The sequence below is a fragment of the Saccostrea cucullata genome, unplaced genomic scaffold (genome assembly GCF_032062105.1).
Source record: "Saccostrea cucullata isolate Sc308-1 unplaced genomic scaffold, CSIRO_AGI_Scuc_v1 ctg310, whole genome shotgun sequence".
NCBI lineage: Eukaryota > Metazoa > Mollusca > Bivalvia > Ostreida > Ostreidae > Saccostrea > Saccostrea cuccullata.
Window position 1 is genome coordinate 24072 of NW_026928727.1, and position 22690 is coordinate 46761.

At 31.6% G+C, this 22690-nt stretch overlaps 1 protein-coding gene across 1 annotated transcript; it reads left to right on the forward strand.

The window, feature by feature from the left end:
- The first annotated feature begins 842 nt into the window (after positions 1-842).
- Positions 843-20004, forward strand: LOC134278564 (uncharacterized). The gene is made up of 9 exons (XM_062760869.1): positions 843-872; positions 972-1138; positions 1844-1904; positions 2108-2186; positions 16318-16566; positions 18402-18673; positions 19142-19312; positions 19530-19683; positions 19894-20004. The coding sequence occupies exons 1-9, from the start codon at positions 843-845 to the stop codon at positions 19932-19934; spliced, it is 1224 nt and encodes a 407-aa protein (XP_062616853.1). The 3' UTR covers positions 19935-20004.
- The last annotated feature ends 2686 nt before the right edge of the window (positions 20005-22690 follow it).

Below are 22690 nucleotides of genomic sequence, written 5' to 3' on the forward strand. Positions count from 1 at the left end.
TTTTCTATGCATCTGACACTGGTGAGTCATGCATATCAATATTTACAACACGTGTCACCATTTATCTAATATTTTAAACAAATGTATAAGAAATTTGTATGACAATTTTGAATATTTGTTTTTAATCCTATTTCAAGCAATGTACGAGACCAGAGTTTAAATTTTCCCTCTTTTTAAAAACTTCTGATATCGAGAAAAATGTCGAAAGAATGACTCCTTTTTTAAAATTAAATATATGTTAACATAGATTTTCATGTTGAATCTCATGAGTTGTTTGAAATAGGTTTCATCCGTAACTAATATTTTGAAATTGTCTTTTTCTAATAAGCACAAGTTATGAAGCATTATAAAAACATGAAAGAAGTACAGATTACCACATTCCACTATCAAAGAATGATACAAGTATCACAATATGACAAACGTCATAAATAAGGTTTACTTGTGCACATTAATCACAGCAAACATATTGAGTACTTTTTCTGCAAAAGACAATTAAATGACAAAACGCTTCCCTGCTTCTCGAGATAATGAACTGTCAAAAAAAATTACATGACTTGTACACGATAAGTCAAATATATAGCTTGAGATTAAGCTTGGGTTTAAATGAGGTAAAATGCAGACGAACGTATTGTTGACACCAAATTTTGCAAATGTCAGTATTTAAGATGCCTCTATCGAAAAAGACAGAATGAAAATCAAATATCTGCAGTTTTAAGCTCGAAAAAAGTGTGCATCAAAGGAAATCTCTTTGAATTTTAATATCAAAACTGCGATTGATTTATATTTGTTCGAGTGTCAATACTTCTATGTAGAAAGTTTAAGTGATAAAGACAGGGAAGGCCATGCTTAGAACAACTAAGTTTGGGCATCAAGTAAGTCCCAAGTACTTTCAAGTACAACCATTCATTTAAACAAGGACACCGATATATCATTTAATTTTTTAGGTAAACAAGTTAATGTCTCTTTTTCAGGTGAAATTTCATTACCATTGGGGAAAACGAGACTTGACCTCATTGAACCCTCTTTACCAATTTGGTCTGGAATTAATCAACCGCTGGTACGGTGTGGTCTTGAGAGTTTACAGCGAATTACGAAATAGCGGTAAAGTTCTCAATAGCTTGCTGGACAGCTCAAAAGGGTATTCAGTTTGGTCTAACAAGTATAACCTTAGATTTGGGTCTAGGTCACAAGGTTACTCAGGTGTATCATTAGATTTTACAGGTAATTGTGAGTTGATTTCAATGTTGTATGAAGCCACTTGCATGTGCCAATGTGTTCTGCTGTGAATAAATGCATTATTCTTCTTTAATTGCAATTTTTTCATATAATAATAATCATATTGAATTTATTAATCATCATCTCAAACCAAGCAAATTTCTTTATTCACTAACTCTCTGAAAATCTGTTTAAATTAGGTGCTTTTGCCATTTAATTTTATTTTTGACATTGTTTAATTAAAGAGTTATTTTATACTTTATATGAAAAAATTAGTAAGATAATTATATAAAGCAATTAGTTACTCAGTGATGAGAGTATAGAACTAAGTTCCTTCATAAAATGAGCCCCAACACTTCAAATTTGCAACTTTGGGTTAGCTGTGTATTCATAGTTTTGGAAATATTCGCATGCGAGATTTAGCAATGTTAAACAGTTTAATCTAAAGCACATATTACCCTCTAATTTGGAATGGCTTGCAGGTCATGAAAATAGATTATAATAGGTGTTTTTTCGGAAGTAACAAGACTTAAAAGCAAGTAGAAAGAATAGTATGCAGAAGATTTTTGCATTACTGAAAGAGTTGGCATAAAATTCTACTGATTTTTTTTTTTTTTGCTATTTACAGCAGAACACATGGGCAGATACAGGTGGCTTCATACAACATTGAAATCAACTCACATTTACCTGTAAAAACTACTGATACACCTGAGTAACCTCATGACCTAGATTCAAACCTAATGTGATACTTGTTAGACCAAATTCTATACCCTGTTGAGCTGTCCAGCAAGCTATTGAAAACTTTGCCCCTATTTCGTAATTTGATGTTAATGAATAGAATTGCGTGTCCTTACTGTATAACTCTACAAACAAGTCTTGTAAGCTGTTTCAGGTCATATACATCGAGGAAGATGAAAGTGGAGATGACATCGTGAAGTATTATTTTCTGGATAGAACAAGGACCGGATGGGGTAAGTAAAAGAGAACTATGACCTTCATCAGAAATAAAAAGTTCAAATTCACTATTTTAATTTTAAACAATGAACTATGACGCAGAAATGAATAAATGACAAAGGTGATTTGCTGTATTTCGTGATAAACGGGAATGTTTCAACTGAAAAGAAAATATGAAATGGAAGACAAAAAAATTGAAAACTGTAAAAATTCGATTACATTTAAAGAATAAATTAAACTTTGTCAATTATGTAGGGAAAAATTATGGGAATGTTGTTGATGGTTTTATATAACAAAGAGGATTTGGTTTGGAAAACAGTACTAAGTGCGTTTTTCTACCTTATAAATGATACGTTTCCTCGCATTTGGTTTGAACTCAAAAAGATTGCCTATATAATCATTTCATGACACTATTTGCACAGAAATAATACAGTATACACCATATACGATAACAAAACAAAATCAACAAAGCTGCAACCATGCTCATTCAAATTCTTATATAAATAGGGCTCTGATTCATTTCCTTCACCAGAGTGTAAGCAACGTCATGAATTCGAATTTCAAAGTTGAGAAAATTATATGTTTTATAACCAATGCTATTTTCAGGCATTAGTCAGTATAAAGTGTGAGTTGATCACTTTAACAGCCCTTGCCTTTTTAATTAAAATTTACATTACTACTAAAACTCGTACTAATGTTCAAAGACAAGCAGTGAAGAAATATTTGAATCTAAATATTAAAATAATTTCACGCTAAAATTAACATAAAAAAATCTTTGTTATCCATGTTTTATTTTCATTACATAGTGCCAGAATCTTGCAAAGATGTCGTCACCTACTCAGGAATAACGACGGATGGCGAGTACTGGATTTATCCTCAAGCAACGAACAGAAAAAGAGTGAAGATATTTTGTTACAACATGGCATCTCATCCAACTGAATACATAACTTTGGGGAGCACGAATTCCTTTATTGAACACGATCAATCGAACTGGCCAATTATGTGGCAGCAGTGTCAGTCGAGTTACACAGAACCTTTAAAAAGGGCAGTTTTCCTGAAAGTTGGAATACAAATTCAAGTTCGTATACTATAGTAAATACTAGTAACTTCTTTTTTATAAAAAAAAAATGATTCATGCATATGATAACTGTCGAATGTTGTCATTTCACAAATTCGTGATTTGATTCTTTGAAATTTTAAAGCTATTTTTTAATAAAATTTTCTTCATTGTTTAAGGAATATTTGATATAACAGTAATTATTTTCTTTGAAATAAAGAAGTAAAGTAATTTAATGAGCGATATATATACTTTGAGCTATACAGTGTATAAGTCAACAACTTTGGCAAAAAACGCCTATCAAATCACTTGATAACGAATGGGATTTAAAAAATACAAGAAGAAATGAAAGTAAACTTTTTTCTACACAGACTTTGGAAGTTAATGGAATAGACTACACCTTTGCATCGCTGACTGGTGCACCTACGATATCGTATGGACAAACAAAAGATTGCAATGGTAAATCCTTTCAGATTCCCTGTCAACATTTCGCAAGTACAACTATCAACAGTCGAGGAACAGGACTTGTTAATTTGAAAATACTCAAATTTAAAGTAATTTTTGAATTGGTGTATTGTTTAGTGAATGTAATTGTTGAATTATATCCATTATCGCCATATATTTCAACACCTTTTCTTTCTATAATGCAATAGAAAAGTCGATTTTTTACAGCAATATATGAGCTGCATTTTTGAAAATTTTATTTTGCTGTGAAAATGTGTTCTTATGATGAACATGTATATAACTTAAACCTTTATGATCAATTAGACTAAAATAAAGCAGAAGAAAGACTTCTATATACAATCAAATATACAGTTTTATATAAGAAATCATTATTGTACAGGACGACAATAATGTAATTTTGATTCAATCAAAGCTAATAAATAGTTCTTCCATGGCAAATGTGAACATCAGAAGTTTATTAACGTTATTTTTTTCTGTCATTAAAATAGATATTTACAATTTTGCAACAAAAAATTCCGACATCGAAGTTGCAGCTCATATTTTTTTAATTATCGACAACAGAACAGCCGTAGTTGACATTTGTATCATTTTTTGTTCAATGTACATTGGATTTTCAGAGTAATAATTCTTGGACGAAAACTTGAGAAATTTTCAATTCAAGATAATCAGTTGTATCAAAATAATCATCGATTACGATAAATTACGTAATCTTAATTCTGCTTACTTTTATTTAAACTGTCAAAATCAATTTCTATATCCAAAATAAATAAATTTTATCATGGAATATTTCATAAATACAATGAATAAAAGTCTCAATCACCCATGTATTGTTTTAAAGGCGCAAAAGGGAGTTAGGAATTTCAGATATTCTTATATTAACCTATCCTTTAGTCCATTATAGTGTGTGTTTAAAAACTCAATCAAGGATCTCTTTCTAAAAGTTATTTGGCGTAGAGCAACCTTTTCCCTACGTACAAGGAACCCCGATCGCTCTATTGACAGCAGAATTTCATTAATATAATGAACTGTCTTAAACATGTCAAATGTTACGCAAAACTTTAGGGGAACATTAAACACTTTCTCAAAAAAAGATTAAAGTATGATTATAAAATTGTGTTTTAAAAATCGAAGAGAATACGTGAACCATATATTTTTTCATTTCACTTAATCGGAGGTGGTAAAAGATTGGTGGTTCTGGCGGCTTGCAACATCGGTTTTATTTACAAGGCTCATTTTCATTAATGTAACTTAGAAGAACTTGGGATTGGTTTTTTTGTTGTTGAAAATCTGAAAATCTAACATTTTTGTCTATGGGCAAAGTTCTTCATTGATCGTCCACAAGGCACAGCGATAAGAGCATTTGCTCTTGAGTGTCGGTGTAGGCAGTTGCTCCTTGCGTCAAGGCCTTATGATAAACATACAATAAATATGCATAATCGAATGCATGTTGTGTATATATATAATCTAGACTTTTGCAGAAAAATGTTTTTGATATGCCCCTTAGAACTGCACAGCTACAGAATTCAACAGAGCCTTAAAAAAATCCAAAAAATATGCAAAGTGTGCATTAATGTTCTCTCGACAATCATTTGTTGAGAAAATGTCTAAATTTTGCACTTTTAAAACAAGGTACTGTTGTCTTCAACATGAGTATAGAGAACCATGAAAGCAGTTCATGGATAGCAGCACGTGGTCTATTTTTAGCACAGAATTTTTTTCCAGACCTCTTCTTAATATGGAGGTACATAATAATCTTAAAAAGTAGAAAAGAATTACAGTTGCAAAATGTTTCAAATAATATGCACACTGTAAAAGAGGAATTGTGTTATATTGTGGCTTAAAGTAATTAGTATTATTATCGAACAGTTGTTAAATACGAGGGGTGATCAAAAAGTTCGCGAACTGTCTCTATATTTACAAAACTGCAATTCAGATCAGAAGGAAATTTGGCACACATAGAGTTATACACATGTTCTATAAAAAAAAATATATAATGGAACGTTTTGCCCCGTGTTTGTGACGTCACAGTGTGGAAATGACGTTATAAGGTAGATCACTTGTGACAAAAAATGGTTGACTCAGTCGTATTCGAGAAACGAACGGCTGTAAAGTTAAACTTATATATTAGAAACTCCTTTGTAGAAGTTTGTAATAATTTGTACACGGTTTATGAAGACAAAAGACTTGCCATAAGTTTTGTCATTAATTCACCGAGCATAACCTCACATATGGGGGCGTGGAATGGTGACATCCGGGGGTGCGGAATTTGCAATGTACGTTGACCTGATTAGCTTTCCTAGTGATTGGAATGAAAGTAATCCTAAATTCACTTACGGCGAAACACAGTGATATCCAAGCTTACTGCTACTCGTTTCCCAGCTCGGGACTCGTCCTAGAAATACATGAACACTTCTGCAATATCTGGCAAGAGCATGCGAGAACACAAATTTGACCGTTTCTTTGTGAACATTGGTGCATTAATATATCACTCAGCTTCATTTGACTTATGTGAGGGATTTCTAGATATGATTTGGCTCAAGACAATCTAATGTTTCCGAGAATTCCACCTAAAATAAAGGGGACAGACTTCAATTTAAGTGTGTGGCACTCGGGGGTACAGATTTTAGTGGAGGCTGGGGGAAGGAATAAACCTCTAATTAACTAATGGAAATGAATTGTTTCTACAAAAATTATATTGATTATACAAGTAATGAATTGCTACAATCAATTAACTCTATCATATATCTTTTCCCCGAATAATTTCGCTTTAGCTCATATCTAAACTGTTTACTAGACATCTATTGGTATATTTCGATATAATTTAATTTTAGTTGTAACACGTCATTTGATTGGATAAAAGATTTAATTTATATTGTATCACATAACTTGGTTACGTCACAATGAGCTACGTCAAAAAGCGTATATACACCGCTTGACGTTAATTTTAAAATTTACTCAGTTTGAATCCATTTTTGGAGGAAAAAAATTGTCTCTTTGTCTACACTGAAATTGAATTAAAAATTTTTTTTTCTATATGTTATGATACATGTATATACATAATTACAATTTTACAGTATAAAGTTAAAAAAAATCAATTCCTTAAATATTAAGATATTTTTGTTTACAGTAATTAAGAATGAACAATACTTTAGCGTACATATTACATATATACTAATTGTTAGTCCATTATTTATACACTGAATTGACGAAAAATTTTTCCTTAAAATTTAAACATACGGCGGGTGTGACCAAAAGTTCGTGGAATTTCTTCATGGATTTTATTTATTTTAAGAGGTCCGTGTTTGCAAATGTTCCTGTTTTGTAAAATATGGACTTTTGATCTTGAATATTTTAAATTAAATAACATTTTAAATATCATAAAAAATGATAAAATGTGTCTTTATGGCAGTTGCCATTGATCATTGTGGTAAAAATGAGGGGGAGACATTAACGCGTTTATTATCATTTAAATTCTTAATTCATGAAATAAGAATGGGAAACCGCCCTATGTTAAGCAATTTATATAAAACGAAAATTATGTCATTATTACGATTATCTTGATAATATAATTATAAACCTTTGTGTGAGAGTTTTATTGATTTTACTGGATATTTAGTTTATAAGTTGATGAATTATTGCTCATCTTATAAGTTGTTAGATAACGTCAAATTTGGTCACCATGCTCATTCTGCAAAAGGATATCATTATCCACCCACACTATTGCAGACATTTGGTAATTTCTGACAAATGTACTATTTTTGTTGCAAAAAAAAAACTTGCACGGTAATCTATAAACGCGTATATTATTGACATAGGCTTGGGAAAAATGCATTTAGTTACTGGTTTTCCAGTGGCATAAGAAATTTAAGAAAAACAGAACTTCCATGGACGCAGAAAAGGTGTGGTGCGCTTTTTAGAGGTTCTGTTCAACACTGAAACCCCATATCATTTCTTTTAGACAAATTAAAAGCGTTAATGGATTTTTGTCGGCTGCCGTACTGTTCTTGACATTGCTACTGATCATGAAATTGGAACATCATATGGAAAGATGGGTAGTATTTTGAAATATGAGTGAAAAATGAAGATAAGTTGGTGCGAGAGGATACCAAAGGCTTTTATCAATGAAAAAAAAAAATGGAGAAAAACCAGCATTTTGTAGAATTGCGTATTATAATTGGACATTTGGGCGAGATTTTCTATAACGTGACGTGACATATCTAACTTGACGTTAATGAAATCATTCAACCGGGTTTCCCAACTATCCATTTTCAGAAAGCTCGTGTGACCTCAAAATGGTAATTGGAAAGTAGTGAAATTTTCCAATATTGTTGTATTATGACTCTATATTATGAATATGTCTGTTGATTGATTTCATCAAATCACGATAAAATTTTAGAAAGAAAATCCACGAACTTTTGGATCAACCCTCGTATTTATTGACGGAATAAAAAGAAAAAAAATATCGTGTAATGGGATGTAAAAAAAAAATGAGTTGGGCCATTTCTATGCTATAGGTCGGGAGAGGGGACAACCAAATATTTTTTACAAAAAGTGGTCTTAACAATATAAGGCTTGTACATGTTCCATCACATACTTATTTAGTGATGCAGAATTTCTGAAGCTTTGGCACTATTTTGAAAAAAAAAAAAAACAAACATAAGATTTTCAGGGGAGGGGGGTAGCCTCCCACTTTCTTTTTGCGAAGATAGACATAGCATAGGCAAAGGACTTTTCTTTGCAAACATTGTGCTCTCTTCTAAATTTCAAAGAAACAACTCAATATATATTATCAAACTTCGTATGTTGGTTACAGCTTACAATTTTGTCAATATAATGAGACATGATGCGTTTTTATGTCCAAACATTACTCCATACAGTGTGTGGGCCGTTGCAAACAATTTAGCTATTTATGTGAGGTGACAGAAGGAAATCCTATAACTGACTATTTTTTCTATCTAACTGCTAAACAAAATTGACATATGTACCAACTTTTCGAATGTAATACATGTAATAACATTTTTTTTTTCATGCACCGCATATTGTTTAATATTTCTAAATTAAAAGCTAAGCATCCTCCTTGCAGAGCACCATTTGAAAATAACTTCTATCGCCAGAGAAAAGAGACCCGCCGTAAACACATATGTTTAGGACAATATTTATCTTTTTTCTTGAGTTTTAAAGAAACCAACAAATTATCAAGACTTGTTCCATGAAAAATTAAATACAATCATGGTAATAAACGTATCTATCCACAGCAGACATATGCACATGCCAAACACGTGCTCAGAGGAATGATATGAACGAGGAAGTTCGAGCTATAAACAGAACAGTTTTTCCCGATTTGCTGAAGTGGGGTTAAAATCGCGTTTTTCCGTTACTTAGACCATGCGATGCAACAAATAAAAGAAGTAAGTTGTGCAACCTAAGGATTATTACTTAGTAATTTCTAATAATTAGTGTCTTAATGTTGTTATGGTTGCATTCATTCTAAAATCAATGTTATTTGAACTCTGTGTGACAGAGGAATGGCGGACGTAATGAACACATGGCCTCAGGAAGACCCCCATATGAAAAATCAAATTTTCAAGAATGATGGATAATAACAAGAAAGAAGTGAAACAAATGGTTGTAGCCATATTATCAATGAACCGAACTGACATGATTTTCAATGCATTTTTCATCTTGTGAATGCTGTAGTTGCGCAGTTCTAACATGATTAATTTCCTCCTAATTAAAACAAAATAAACTTACTTATTTACGAATTTTGGTCTCTAACAGTAGGTAATGAGTGCATTAGCACTTTGAGTAACTTTGGGCTAGTTTGGTAGAGTATTAAGCGCATTCTTGGGATTTCTTATTTTGCACCAGACTATATCCAATATGGCTTGTACATCCCCCTTAATATACATGTAACTACTTCGGGCAACAAATTTTCCTCTTTCTGAAGAACATTTGAAAAATCCAAGGAATCTTCTACAGTTTTCTATACTGCTTTTATTATGCGTTGATGTAATTTAATCCCTAGTATACGTACTTTTTTTTTTTAATTCAACATTTCCACTAAAAGAATCTATATGTATTTATTACAGTTATAGTAACACGTGTGTTGATCGAACACGTGTTTGTTTATTTATATTTATATTGATTAGTTATTTCAGAAATAGAACCTGTTTAACAGGTATTTTACGCGACACACCTTATCACCTGTTTAACAATTAAACCCCATTCGAAGGCTCTCTCTTCGTGCAGTATAGACGTGGCGCCCACCCACCCACCCTCATAGTGTTTATATTGTAATACATGTATTTCATATTATCTTTTTTCTCGTTATTACAGAGAACGGACTTAACAAGACTTTATATTACGGAAGATTATTTTTGTATGATGTTGTAAATAAACTGCACTCTTGAGAGCGCTTCTGTACCTACACACTGTGTTTATTTATGGTATAAATGATTTATGTTCGTTTGAGTGTGAACGAATTAGAACATAATTATTATAGATAATAGTAAGAGATTCGAATTCTAAAATAAAACAGATTCTGGCAGTTCATTGAATCTGTAAGACCGAGATCTACATTCATTTCAAGTATTCATGAAGTCATTTAGTCCTGAATTGAATACCCCTCCAGACACAGAAAAAGTTTAAGTGTGACTGTTGATTGAAGAAGAATTTAGCCTCAGATACAAGAAATTTAGAATAACTCAATAAAGCAAATGTCGATGTTTATAAATGTAATTGTGATGACTAGTAACACTAAACAGCGATAAATAAAAGCATTCCATGTGTTATTTTTTCGTAAACAGCGATATTTAGGCCTAAAATAAGGTAATTCCAAAGAAATCCGTTCCCTATAGATCCTTAATCTCATTGGCTGTCCCAAAATAAAATATGTCAAGGTCAGTAAACATGGCGGATAAATTTAAGTTGTGATGTTGACATACACGGAAAATACGGATATATGGATTGTTCTGTATATTTTTGGATCGATCTATGTTCTGGGATAACTATATTTTGGAAGTCCAGGTAAGACATATTAATTAAATAGCCGTTTACTGACAATTTGAGCCGAAATCCATGCGGGAGTGAATCGCTGCCGCATTGCACCATTACGGAGATCCTAAGGAGTTGTAGCCCTCTCCCAAAAAAAAAAAAAGGGAGAGGGCTACATTATTGCAGCTATTGTTTAGGGTATCAGGAATATTAAAATTTGTCCAATTATTTAACTGGTATAACACTTTGAGTTATGCAATGAATATTAAGAACATATACAATGTAGCATAGTGATCCATAATCATCTTCATACAGCGTATTACCTTTCTTATCGAAATATGTACAATAATATAGCATTTTTCTTTTAGAATTTTAAATTATGCTATTAAAAATACACCTCAATTTAAAAAAGTTAGGCCATTTTTTTTTTCATTTGGCTCTATAATTTGTGTGATATATTTATGTTCTGTTCGTAAAACTAAGGTATGGGTTTAATGCTGAAAGAATAATCTTATTTCATCTTAATGCTCAAAAATAGTTCACTACTGTGACATTTCCATTTCATTATTATTTTAAAACAGCGTTGCTTAAAAATGGCTTTAAAACTTGCGATCTGCAGATGGTATTTTTATTGAAAAAAAATTAAGAAATATCATGAAACATAGAAATATGATCCTTTCTTTTACCTAATGTGTATTATGTTTTGTATCGTTTATTATTATTTGAGTTGACATAATTTGATTGCTTCATTTATTTATGAAAAATGACCATTCAATTGTAGCCTTGCGTTTTAATTTGTGTCAAACAGAGCACTGCTATATCAGATATCCGTATATGATTTTTGAGTTTCTCATATTGTTATTTAGGATATTTTCATTTTATAGCATTCGCAAGTATTTTTTATTTAAAAATTGCAGACTTAAATTTATTTTTCACTGTATCTACCCCCTCCCATCCCCGCCCGCATCCAAAAAGCACAGGCCTAGGGACAATCTTATTTGTCTTATTTGTATCAAAACTTCAACTTTACTCATAACTTTTGAACCCATTAAATTGGGTTTTTGGAACCTGACCTTAGATATTGATTTTCTTTTCAATAGATATAATTATATATCTATGTATAACTTTTTAATTGAAGAAGATTATAGATCTTAATTTCTTGTGAGCTTTTCCGTTTATTATTATTTTTGTTTCTTCTTGTTTTGTGTAATTTTACAGAAAAAAGAACAAATAAAAATCCCACATGTAGATGGTTTTGACATTTTAGAGAAAGAAAGGGTAAATATACTAAGACGACGATGATTTTAAATTCAAAGACCATGGAATGTTGAAATTGTTGGATTACAAGACATTGTTACTGCAAACAAAGTCTTATAATTTTGTACGTATTCTTCAATAAAAAGTAAAGGAATGTTAAAATTCCAAAAGATTGAAGTGATTCAGAAAAATTAATCTTTTCAAGGATTTATCAACTCCAAAATTTCCATTAGCTGGTTGATTCCCTTCACGGAATGAACACACTTTAACCCTTCATGGCCATTTGCAATCATCGACATTGTTGATTATAACATTATCTTAAACTTCCCTCAGCATAATTCATTTACTCCATTCATGAGTCTACTCCGCTCTATTTTGCCGCAAATATAACAACAAACTTTTGAAAATAATTTCTCTCTCTCTCTCTCTCTCTCTCTCTCTTTTAATTAATACAAATAACTACTCAAGTCAATATAATACTGCGTAACGATAAAATTTCATCATGGTCAATGCCGAATTCTTCATTTGAGCGGCTCGTTTAACTATGGCATCCGCCACGGTATTCGGAACACTGAAATTTCTTTTGAATGACACCACAAGCATGCTTCATGAAATATGCCTAAATAACAAGTCTGTATGATTGAAAACTTAAAAGCATCCAATAAATGTCTCAAATGATTATTGCATCATACCCAACAAGACCTCAGATGCAGGTGACCCTAATTTTTTGAAAATTTTAACAAAATTTCAACGTAATTTGATATAATGAATGACTGGGGGAAAAAAAGAATCCAAAAAAAAAATCTTAAAGTTTCATAGAAAAATTACATTTTCAAATAAATTACACGTAAAATGTTGAAACCTGCTTGTACTTAATGTTTACAGGCAACCATGATCCTTTCTGCACTATATCAAATATATGCAGAGATGATATCAAATATTTGTTTTTACGTTTTAAAGCAAATTGAAGTGAATAATAAATACAATGCTTTAACATTTTGAATGAAAAATACCGATCAATACCCATTACCTGTATTATCAAAAGTAAAGATTTACTCCAAATATTTATTGATATGTAATACATACACGTTTGAAATAAAAAAAAGTCGATATTTCGTAAATTCTACAGTTTTTCAAAAAATGCAACATGTAGCAACCGATCATTGGGTCGAACATTGGCTGACTGATTCATAACTAAGTGTTAGACTTTGTCTTTATACATGTGTATACTAAATTATTATACGGAATATTCTGTTTACATTCATGTACATGATCGATGCATAGCTCATACTGCGAGCTTGACTGGTCAACAAGGGTCAACAAGGTATACACGCACTCCTCCCGATCCCATCCTTAAAATTTTCACGGATCAATATTTTATGGCCTGTTTAGGATTGTTTGCATGGTATTATTCGAAGAATGTTTGAAATTGAGAACTATTCGTTATCTTATAAATGAATTTGTTTTGAAAAGAGGAACCGTGCGTTAACCCCATAGAAATCTTATAATGTTTTTTTCATTTGAGACTAAAATATATACACAGGCATAGATGTTATGTCCCCGCTATAAGCAGATCTTTCGAGATATATTCCTGTGATTTTGAATTAAAAGAATACCATAGAGTCTGACACATCTGGATGTTTTATATTTGGATTCTTTTTTCAATAAAGCATAAATTGTATCATATCAACAAAAATTTATGTATGATAAACGTAAGGATAAGGGAAAACAAAAAAAAAATCGTCAACAATTTAGTTTGTAAACAACGACTTTAAAATTGGTATGAAACAAGATGTATTTGTGAAGCACATGCCCCCGATGGTAACACAATTCTTGAGTGGGGCGTAGACTGAAAGTGGTATACACTTGTAAGATGGTTATTTACACTAGTCTTGATACGTGCATGAAAAGCAATGTTTTATATTATATACATGTATACCGGGCATACAAATCTGGTATTATGATATTCATGCGGTAAATTTTTCTTCGCGGCTGAATTTGAGAAACAATTCACACAATTCAATAGATTTTTATGTGGTTTGAATCTTTTATAAAACTTTTTTTTATCTTCCATTAAATGGAATGCCGACTCAGCTCACATTTTGAATTTTTATTATTATTTTAAGTTTTTCAAAACCATTCATTTCATAAAAAAAATTCAAAATTTTTTCTTGAAAGATGGATTCTTCTCATATACGTATTTCGTTTCATTAAAATTAATGAATCTTTGATGGACTTACGAAGACACTATCCCTAAGTGATCGATGGTTTCAATTAGATAAACTTCACCCGTTTTTTTTTTTTAAAGCAAAGTGCGATCAAGGTCATTTTCTTTTTCCATTATAAAAGTATAAATTAATGTTGCCAATCAAGTGATTCCTACTTGTATTTCAACAGATAATTTTTTTTTGCACAAAAATATGTTACCGTACTTGTATATTTAGATTGGAAGGGTTTTAAAAGATATTAAACGTCATTCACTTTTGCGATAATATGTTTGAGTCGTTTTTACTAAACACAAAAATAATTTCATATAGGAATATTGAAAAGAATGAAATAATTTTTTGTGTTTAGTAAAAACGACTCAAACGTATTATCGCAAAAGTGAATGATGTTTAATATCCTAATTGTAAGGTTATTTTTTACAAACTAATTCCATTTGTCCGGTTATGCCAAGGAGCACATGGTGAGTGTGATTAGTACACAGGAGATACTTAACCCTCTATGGTCTCTCCTTTAGTATTTTAGAGGTTTATATTTGCACATGCTTTCAATATTATCTGTTTCAATGGGCTTTTGAGCTTGATCATTGTTCGTTATCCTTATATTTCACGAATAACAGAATATAAAGAAGAAATAAATGTCACGGACAATTTTGACAAACCTGTGTTTACCCTTTTTTGTGTACTGTTTGGCCCAACACGGGAGGTGCCATGGAGGAGAAGGCATGCGCATGCTCTGTTGACCAACCTGTGTGTCCTTGGCATGATCCGGCAAAGAGAAAAAAATCATCATTCGGCAATTTAGTCTGAAAAGAATGGTGTTAAAATCTGAATTAAAATTTAAATTTCTTTGTCTCCACTGGACTTTTACGAGTAGCGCTGACTTTTACAGTTGACAGCTTAATTTTACTCTAGAACAATGTACAGAAGCTCTTTAACGATATATATATTTAGCTCAACATATAATTCAACCAAATAACGGGCTAATTTTAAAGCATAAATCAGTTTTCGTTAAAAAAACGACAACCATCTTACCCTCAACTCCCGGTCTTCAAATGTCAGTGCCCCTAACAACATTAAGGGCACTGCCTATGACCACTAGAAAGGTGTTCTTATCCATTATCAATTCCGTACCTCCATACATGATGCAGGTTTAAATGTTAAGTAAACCGTCAACTGTGAAAGTCAGTGCTTTTCGTAAAAGTCCATAAAAACATATAAAATGTTTACCTTTATAATGATTATTGTATTTTATATCTGGGATTCCTTTGTTGTTAAGATTTGACGTAGATTTCTTTTTCGTTTACAGAGAATAATGTTTAGTAAATTTAAAAACTACCAAATAGGATTAAAAAGAGAAATAGTTGCTATTTAAAAATGCTTTTAGCAAGAATTATTTGTAAATATGAAATACAAATCAAAGCGGATTTATTTGTGAAATATATTTTATCAACTTACATTAAAAAAGAAATATTTATTTGGAGTACTACATATTTATAATAATAATTATAATACCTTTTGCTGATACATTTCATTTGTAAACGTTTAAAATGCAATTAATATACCGATATCCATCACACGACAATCGTTGACATATATCTATGTGAATTATTGTTTCCTTTACCCTGAATTGTCCTTTCTGCACCATATTAAATGTACTATTTGCACTTTTAGATAAAACAAAAAAAAATCAAAGGACCGGAATAATAAATACAATGACTTAACGTTAACGTTATTAACCAATGAAAATCCATCATTGACTTTACTTTCTAAAGTATCGATATAGTGTAAATATTTCTGTCCCTGCAATTATATGATAGGAGGGAAAGAGCAGGTTTGATTATACATGTAGTTGATAATATCTAAAGAATCGATGACAACTTAAAACTTTTTATCATGGAAGTTTATATACATATATGAATTATAGACAGGAAAGACAATGCATAAAATAAACCTTTTAGTGATGTTTTATAATATTCCAGGGATATTAATGGTCTTGAAAACAAGTGAGTCGTCTAGATGTATTTAATAAAAAATTAAACCTAAAGAAATAATTGAAAGGTACATCTTGAGAGAATTTATTAAGTATTTAAAAGATTGATATCTAAGTAAAAGGAATGAGAAAATTATAGAATTCATATCTTTAATTTTTAGGTGAAATTGCCCTACGACAAGTACAACTAAGACTTGACCTTATTGAACCGTCATTAGCGATCTGGTCTGGATCTAATTACCCCCTGACAGGGTGTGGACTTAGGTGTTTACAAAGCAGTGACTGTGTGTCTTTATTGTACAATTCTACAGATAAGTCTTGTAAGCTTTTTCAAGTAATATACAACGTGGAGGATGGAGGGGGTGACACTGTAAAATATTTCATACTGGATGAAGGCAGTACACGCCGGGGTAAGTAAAAGAGAGATATTTAAATCACGAAAAAAAGGAATTTGAAACTGTTGTAATATTCTAGTTTAATAGCTTCTAATAGTTTAGAAATTATAATCTATAAAATTAAACATATTGCGATAGAAGATTCATGGCTAGCTTTTAATGGCATGTTATCTTTGACTAAACGTTGTTAAAAGTTAATTTATTGTAATTTATAAATGGTGGCACAATTATTTGGAAAAAATACAACACGACACTGTCGAAAATTAATATCTCGTAGTATGGCTGATTATTTTTTAAGAAACAAACTTTAAAAATCATTTATTATTTATTACAGAAACCACTTTTCATTATTATTATAATTTTTATAAAAATAATATTTTAAATCAAAATATGCTTTATATACATGTAATTGTCTTTATCGTCACATCTTGCATGTCTATTTTCCATTGGGGTTGGGAGGGGGCTCCTGTCATATTAAGAATCTTGTTTTACTGTAGATCCATTCAACCCCGTCCATCCAACCCCTTACCAAATCTACTTTTTCTATTGCAGTATGTGCCATGCTATTGCAATAAAAACAATTAAGGTAAAGATTAAATACCCTTCTGAGTTTTAGAACGTGACTTCTTGGTTTTATGGTAGGCAGGATTACCCCACCCCTTTTGATAAACGTTGCAATCGGTCACTCTTTTGTTTTTTCATTGTATGAGATATAAAGTTGCATTGATTTAATAGTTATCTACTGAACAATGTTTCAGAGAAATCCTATTTTTCTTGCGAATATATCACATTTAAATTGCTTTTTAAATGAAGCTTTATTTAATCCCCTAGTTTTAGTATCTAAATATTGACAGAGTTGAAGAGTATACAAACATTTTTATATGTTCTACCTTCCAATTATAATATCGGAAAATACTCTGACATATATGAACATGTAAATAAATGCATTTTTGAAAAGTTTCAATGATCTATGTGTTCCGTTGGAGAACATACATTGCACACCAAAAAAATCGATTTTTGCTGAGCTGCTCATGCCTTTTTTTTATTATGAGGATGGAAATAACAACAATAATTAAAAGTATTAAAACACATCTTTTCTAAAGTTTAAAGATATACCATAATCCATTGATTTATATACATTGTTCTTCAAATGTGAGCTGCAAGGTAATAATTTCCAGTCAGATGAATATATCATTATTCCAGATTAATATTTAAAAACAAAGCAAATTTGCCTTTCATACATGCATCTATTAAATGCAGTTACGTCTCCGTAAACTCCACGGTCGATATACTGATCGTGTTAGCAAATACTGGTACAATCTATTGTTAAGTCGAATGCTGACTGACTTTTTCAAATAAAACTGTACATAGACCAATATTTTCACTCTTCATTCATTGCCATCGAATTGTTGCCTTTGTTTGGTTATGATAAGTATCACACGGGGTGACTGTCGAGATGATTCTTATTCCTCCATAAAACTTCTCTAATGTTTTGAGAGATGAGATCCGTGTTTACCCCACACGCTATTTAAATTGTTCCAAAGAACTTTTGAACCTGGTTACAGTTTGTTATGTTCATATTTTATTCTATTCACCAGCAAGACGACACATTCAATATTTGCAATAAAAAAAACAATACGAACTTTATCATTAGATAATGCCATAAACACATATTTTTAATGTTAGATATAGTTAAGCTCCTCGTTCAGAACTATAAAAAGTATACATATATTAAGAACTGCATTAGAACAATATATTAATAACCGTATTTTAAAAAAAATATGTGAAGAAAAAAACTTCAATAAAGATTTGTACAGTATCACAGCATGTTTTCTTCTTATCTTCCACAGTACCAGAGTCTTGTCAGGATATCGCCTCCAGTACAGGAATAACGAAGAATGGCGAGTACTGGATATATCCTCAAGCAACGAACAGAAAAAGAGTGAAGATATTTTGTTACAACATGGCATCTAATCCAACTGAATACATAACGTTGGGGAGCCCGACTTCTTTCATTCAACACGATCAATCGAACTGGCCAATTATGTGGCAGCAGTGTCAGTCTAGTTACACACTACCTCTAAAGACGGTGTATTTCAAAAAAGTTGGAATAAAAATTCAGGTACATGAAGTTATAATAATGCTCTGCTGCCGTTTCTGATAATCTTCGCATGGAGGCAATTTATATTAATTAATATATTCATTACTTTTTACTTAAGTCTTAAATATTTACAACAGAGTTACATCAGAAATTTCAAAAATGATATTCTTTTAAATCAGAATTCAAGCAAAAGAATACAAACAAGCTAATTCAGAGAATTTGTGCCCCCACTTACGGAAAAAAAGCATGCATGGATCTAGGGTAGGGGGTCTAGGGGCACCTTATGAAAGGACAGACGAACAATCAGACCGAAAATATTTTCCCTACTTTCAGGGAAAATGAGAAAGAAAATACAATCAAATTTAATCTTTTTCCAAATTTTGTCCAATTTTGCAAATGTAGCAATTTTGCATACCCGGTATATCGTATGTGGAACATATTTTACATCTACAAGTTGAAATTAAAGTGTTAGTCATTTTCTATATGTAGAACATGGAAGTTAATGGATTGGACTACACTTTTACTTTGCTGACTGGCACGCCTACGATACCGTACGGAGAAATCAGAGATTGTAACGGTGAAGCATTCCGGAATCCCTGTCCACATTTCGCAAGTGCAACCATCAACACTAAAGGAACCGGACTTGTTATTGATCCTTCTGTAAGATTTCGTTTTCAAACGGCTGAACAATTTAAACGACATAAATATTTTCAAAATAATTTTGCAACGCTGCAAATCACAGATGCTCTTATATATATAGTTACAAAAGCTTGGATTTTTTTTAGCTAAAAAAAGGGAGGAAAATGAAGACTTACAAACTTTTTCCTCGATGTAAATTAATATTCCGCGTGTTCCTTTAACTTTTTATTTTTTTCAGCTAACGTGGGGAGTTATTGATGGCAGTTACCCAGAGATCAGAAATTTTCAAAAATCAACCGATGATTCCGAGATTTCATTTACCTGTGCAGGATGGTGTGCAAGATGTGGACCAAAGTCAGGACCCATTACATTTCAAGTGTCAAACGAATTTAGTAAGCGTATTCCCCCTTTTTATGAGGAACTCTTTTTAAAATTAACGACAAACCGATTTAAATATTCAAACTTGAAGACAAAATTCAATCTGATTGTAGTTATGAATATTAATATTCCTCAACAGGATAGATTTTGTGTGAATAATCTGCTTTTTCTAGTTAGTCAACCAAATTAATATAAATAAGAGTTTTTTCTTTCTCTCTTTTTAGTATCAGCTGCAGATGCTCAAGCCATAGTCTGTCATAACTAAACGTTTATATACCTTCTCTATCACTGAAGACTGTTCAATCCAGGAATAATATGTATGGATGTCTGTAACAACTAATCTACCGCTTTTATTATACCCCGCTCAGGGAGTATACTGTTTTACCCTCTTCACTGTCCGCCTATCTATCGATCCGTAACAAATTTTGGTCGCAGTTTTCTCAGCATCTACTCATCGGGGATGTTTGAAATTTAAGCACATTCTTCGCACTGAGTCAAGTCATATGGAGGGATTCATTTTTGTACAAATCTGATGTCAACTTCCTGTTTATCCTCGCCTCTGTCCGTACCATGCATAACAACTTTTCTTCGCAGTTTTTTGAGCAACTACTCATCGCAGATGCTTGAAATTTCAGCACACACTTTGTTGAGGCATGCCATACGGTGGGATTCATTTTTGTATGAACTTAATGTTAATACATGTATCTGCCCGTAACTGAACTTGTGTATGCTAGCATGATAGTATATATTCACATTAAGGCGGGGGTATTATTAGTGAGCATTGGCTCACAGACTTCATGTTATCACTGGAAATTGTTTAATTTTAATAGAATATGCATTTTATATATATATATATATATATATATATATATATATATATATATATATATATATATATATATATATATATATATATATATATATATATATATATATATATATATATATTACATTCTGTATTTAACGTTTTGTTTATAGCTGGTAAAGTGACTTTCAATTTAAATACTTTACGTAACACTTCATTCCAACAACTCTACAAATAGTTTCAAATTTTAACTTTAAACCTACTTATTTGAGTATAATCATCAAATACTATGAACAGATTGATTCATGAAGCTTACCATAGACCATTTTATAAGGTTTACCAAACTCTAAAAAATAATGGTGCTATCAAAACCTGCATTTTTTTTTATTCGCGCATATTTCAAAAGACATGTATATTTTTGTTTTTTATATTACTGTAAATGTATTATATTTAGCGTGTACGATATTTATCGGAACATGATTTTTTAACAAGTTAGCGTACATTTAATTTAGCGCATTTCTTGATGTTCTTATTCATGTATCAATGTTTAGGACATTTAGCAATGTACTTGAATCAGCGGAAGTATCTTTCCGCCAAAGGCGCTAAAAAGAATACACCGCCAAATGTAATACGTTTACAGTATTTATTCTGTGTAAACACTGTCCTCAAGTTTTTAAATTAACACGATTAGGTCATTTAACTATACTTTACTCCAAAACAGTCATTGCATAATGTCAGTTGTGTTACCATTGAAAAACAGCAAATACATTATCGTAATATAACATTCAAAGGCACCACAACTTGCTCTGTATTTTACTTCAAACTATTTTAGTTCACAATTGATTACTGCCTTTGTCACAATTGTATATCTTTCATAATCTCTTTCGACCCTTGTTAAAGTTGAATGATCTTGATTGAAAGTTTATTTACTTTAATTAGAGTTCTGTCCCTTTGTGAATCCAGCTAAATAACATTTAGACATGATGCAATAGATTTATCAAATTTTTATTAATTTTATTAAATCTGTATTTATACTATTTATTCACTGCTTTAAGGGAAAAGACTGTATGGCACAGGGTAGACCTATCCTTGAACTTTTTTAAAAAAATTAAATATCACTAAATATTTTAAATGAACTGATAGATGCAACAAACCCAAAGTTACAAAAGCATACTCATATTTTAAGAATTATAATTATGGATATTCCCATTTCTAATTCCCCTAAAGATAGGTCAAGGGACATAAGTATCTAAATATAGGCTACCGTGTGTACGGATGTTTATTGACCAATGACCTTGAATAAAATGAACCGAATAAAGTTGAAGTTCCTCGGTATTTTTACATTAGCTCATTCTGTTCAAAGAATATTTAACTAAGTACACTTTTCTTCACTCAAAATCTGCTGATGAAGTTGGTTATTATTACCATATTGTTATCTCTTGTACCATGTGCCAGTGTTTAAAGTATGGACGGGTGGAAAATCGATCTGTTTCAATCCAATAAAATATTTGCCATCGCGCGAGCAATATCAATGCTTTACAAGATCATCCATGTTACTTCTTTCGACTTAACCTTAACTTTAACAAGAGACCCAGGAGGGGCCATAGCGCTCACCTGAGCACATCGGCTAGGAAAAAGCACATATCAGATCAGAACTGAAAGTTTACTGAGGTTGGGGGAGGGGCTTGAATTTTAACCCCCCAGGAGATCATGATTTGAACATGCTAGAATTTACACTATCAGAGGATGATTCCATATAAATATTACTAATCATGGCTTTGAAGTACTTGAAAAGAAGATTTTGAAAGGTTTCCCTATATATTCCTATGTAAAACTTTGGTCGGTCATTTTGGCCCCACCCTAAACCCGGGGGTTGTGATTTGAACAAACTTGAATCTACACTACCTGAGGATACTTTCACATGAGTTTCATCTTTCCTGTCTCAATGGTTCTTGAGAAGAAGATTTTTAAAGATTTTTCCTATATATTCCTATGTAAAACTTTGATCGGCCATACTGGCCCCAACCTACCCAAAGGGGTCATGATTTCAACAAACTTAAGTCTACACTACCTGAGGATGAGTCCACTTGAACGTCATCTTTCCTGGCCCAGTGATTCTTGAGAAGAAGATTTTTAAAGATTTTTCCTAAATATTCCTATGTAAAACTTTGATCGACCATTTTGGCCCCACCCTACCCCCAGGGGTCATGATTTCA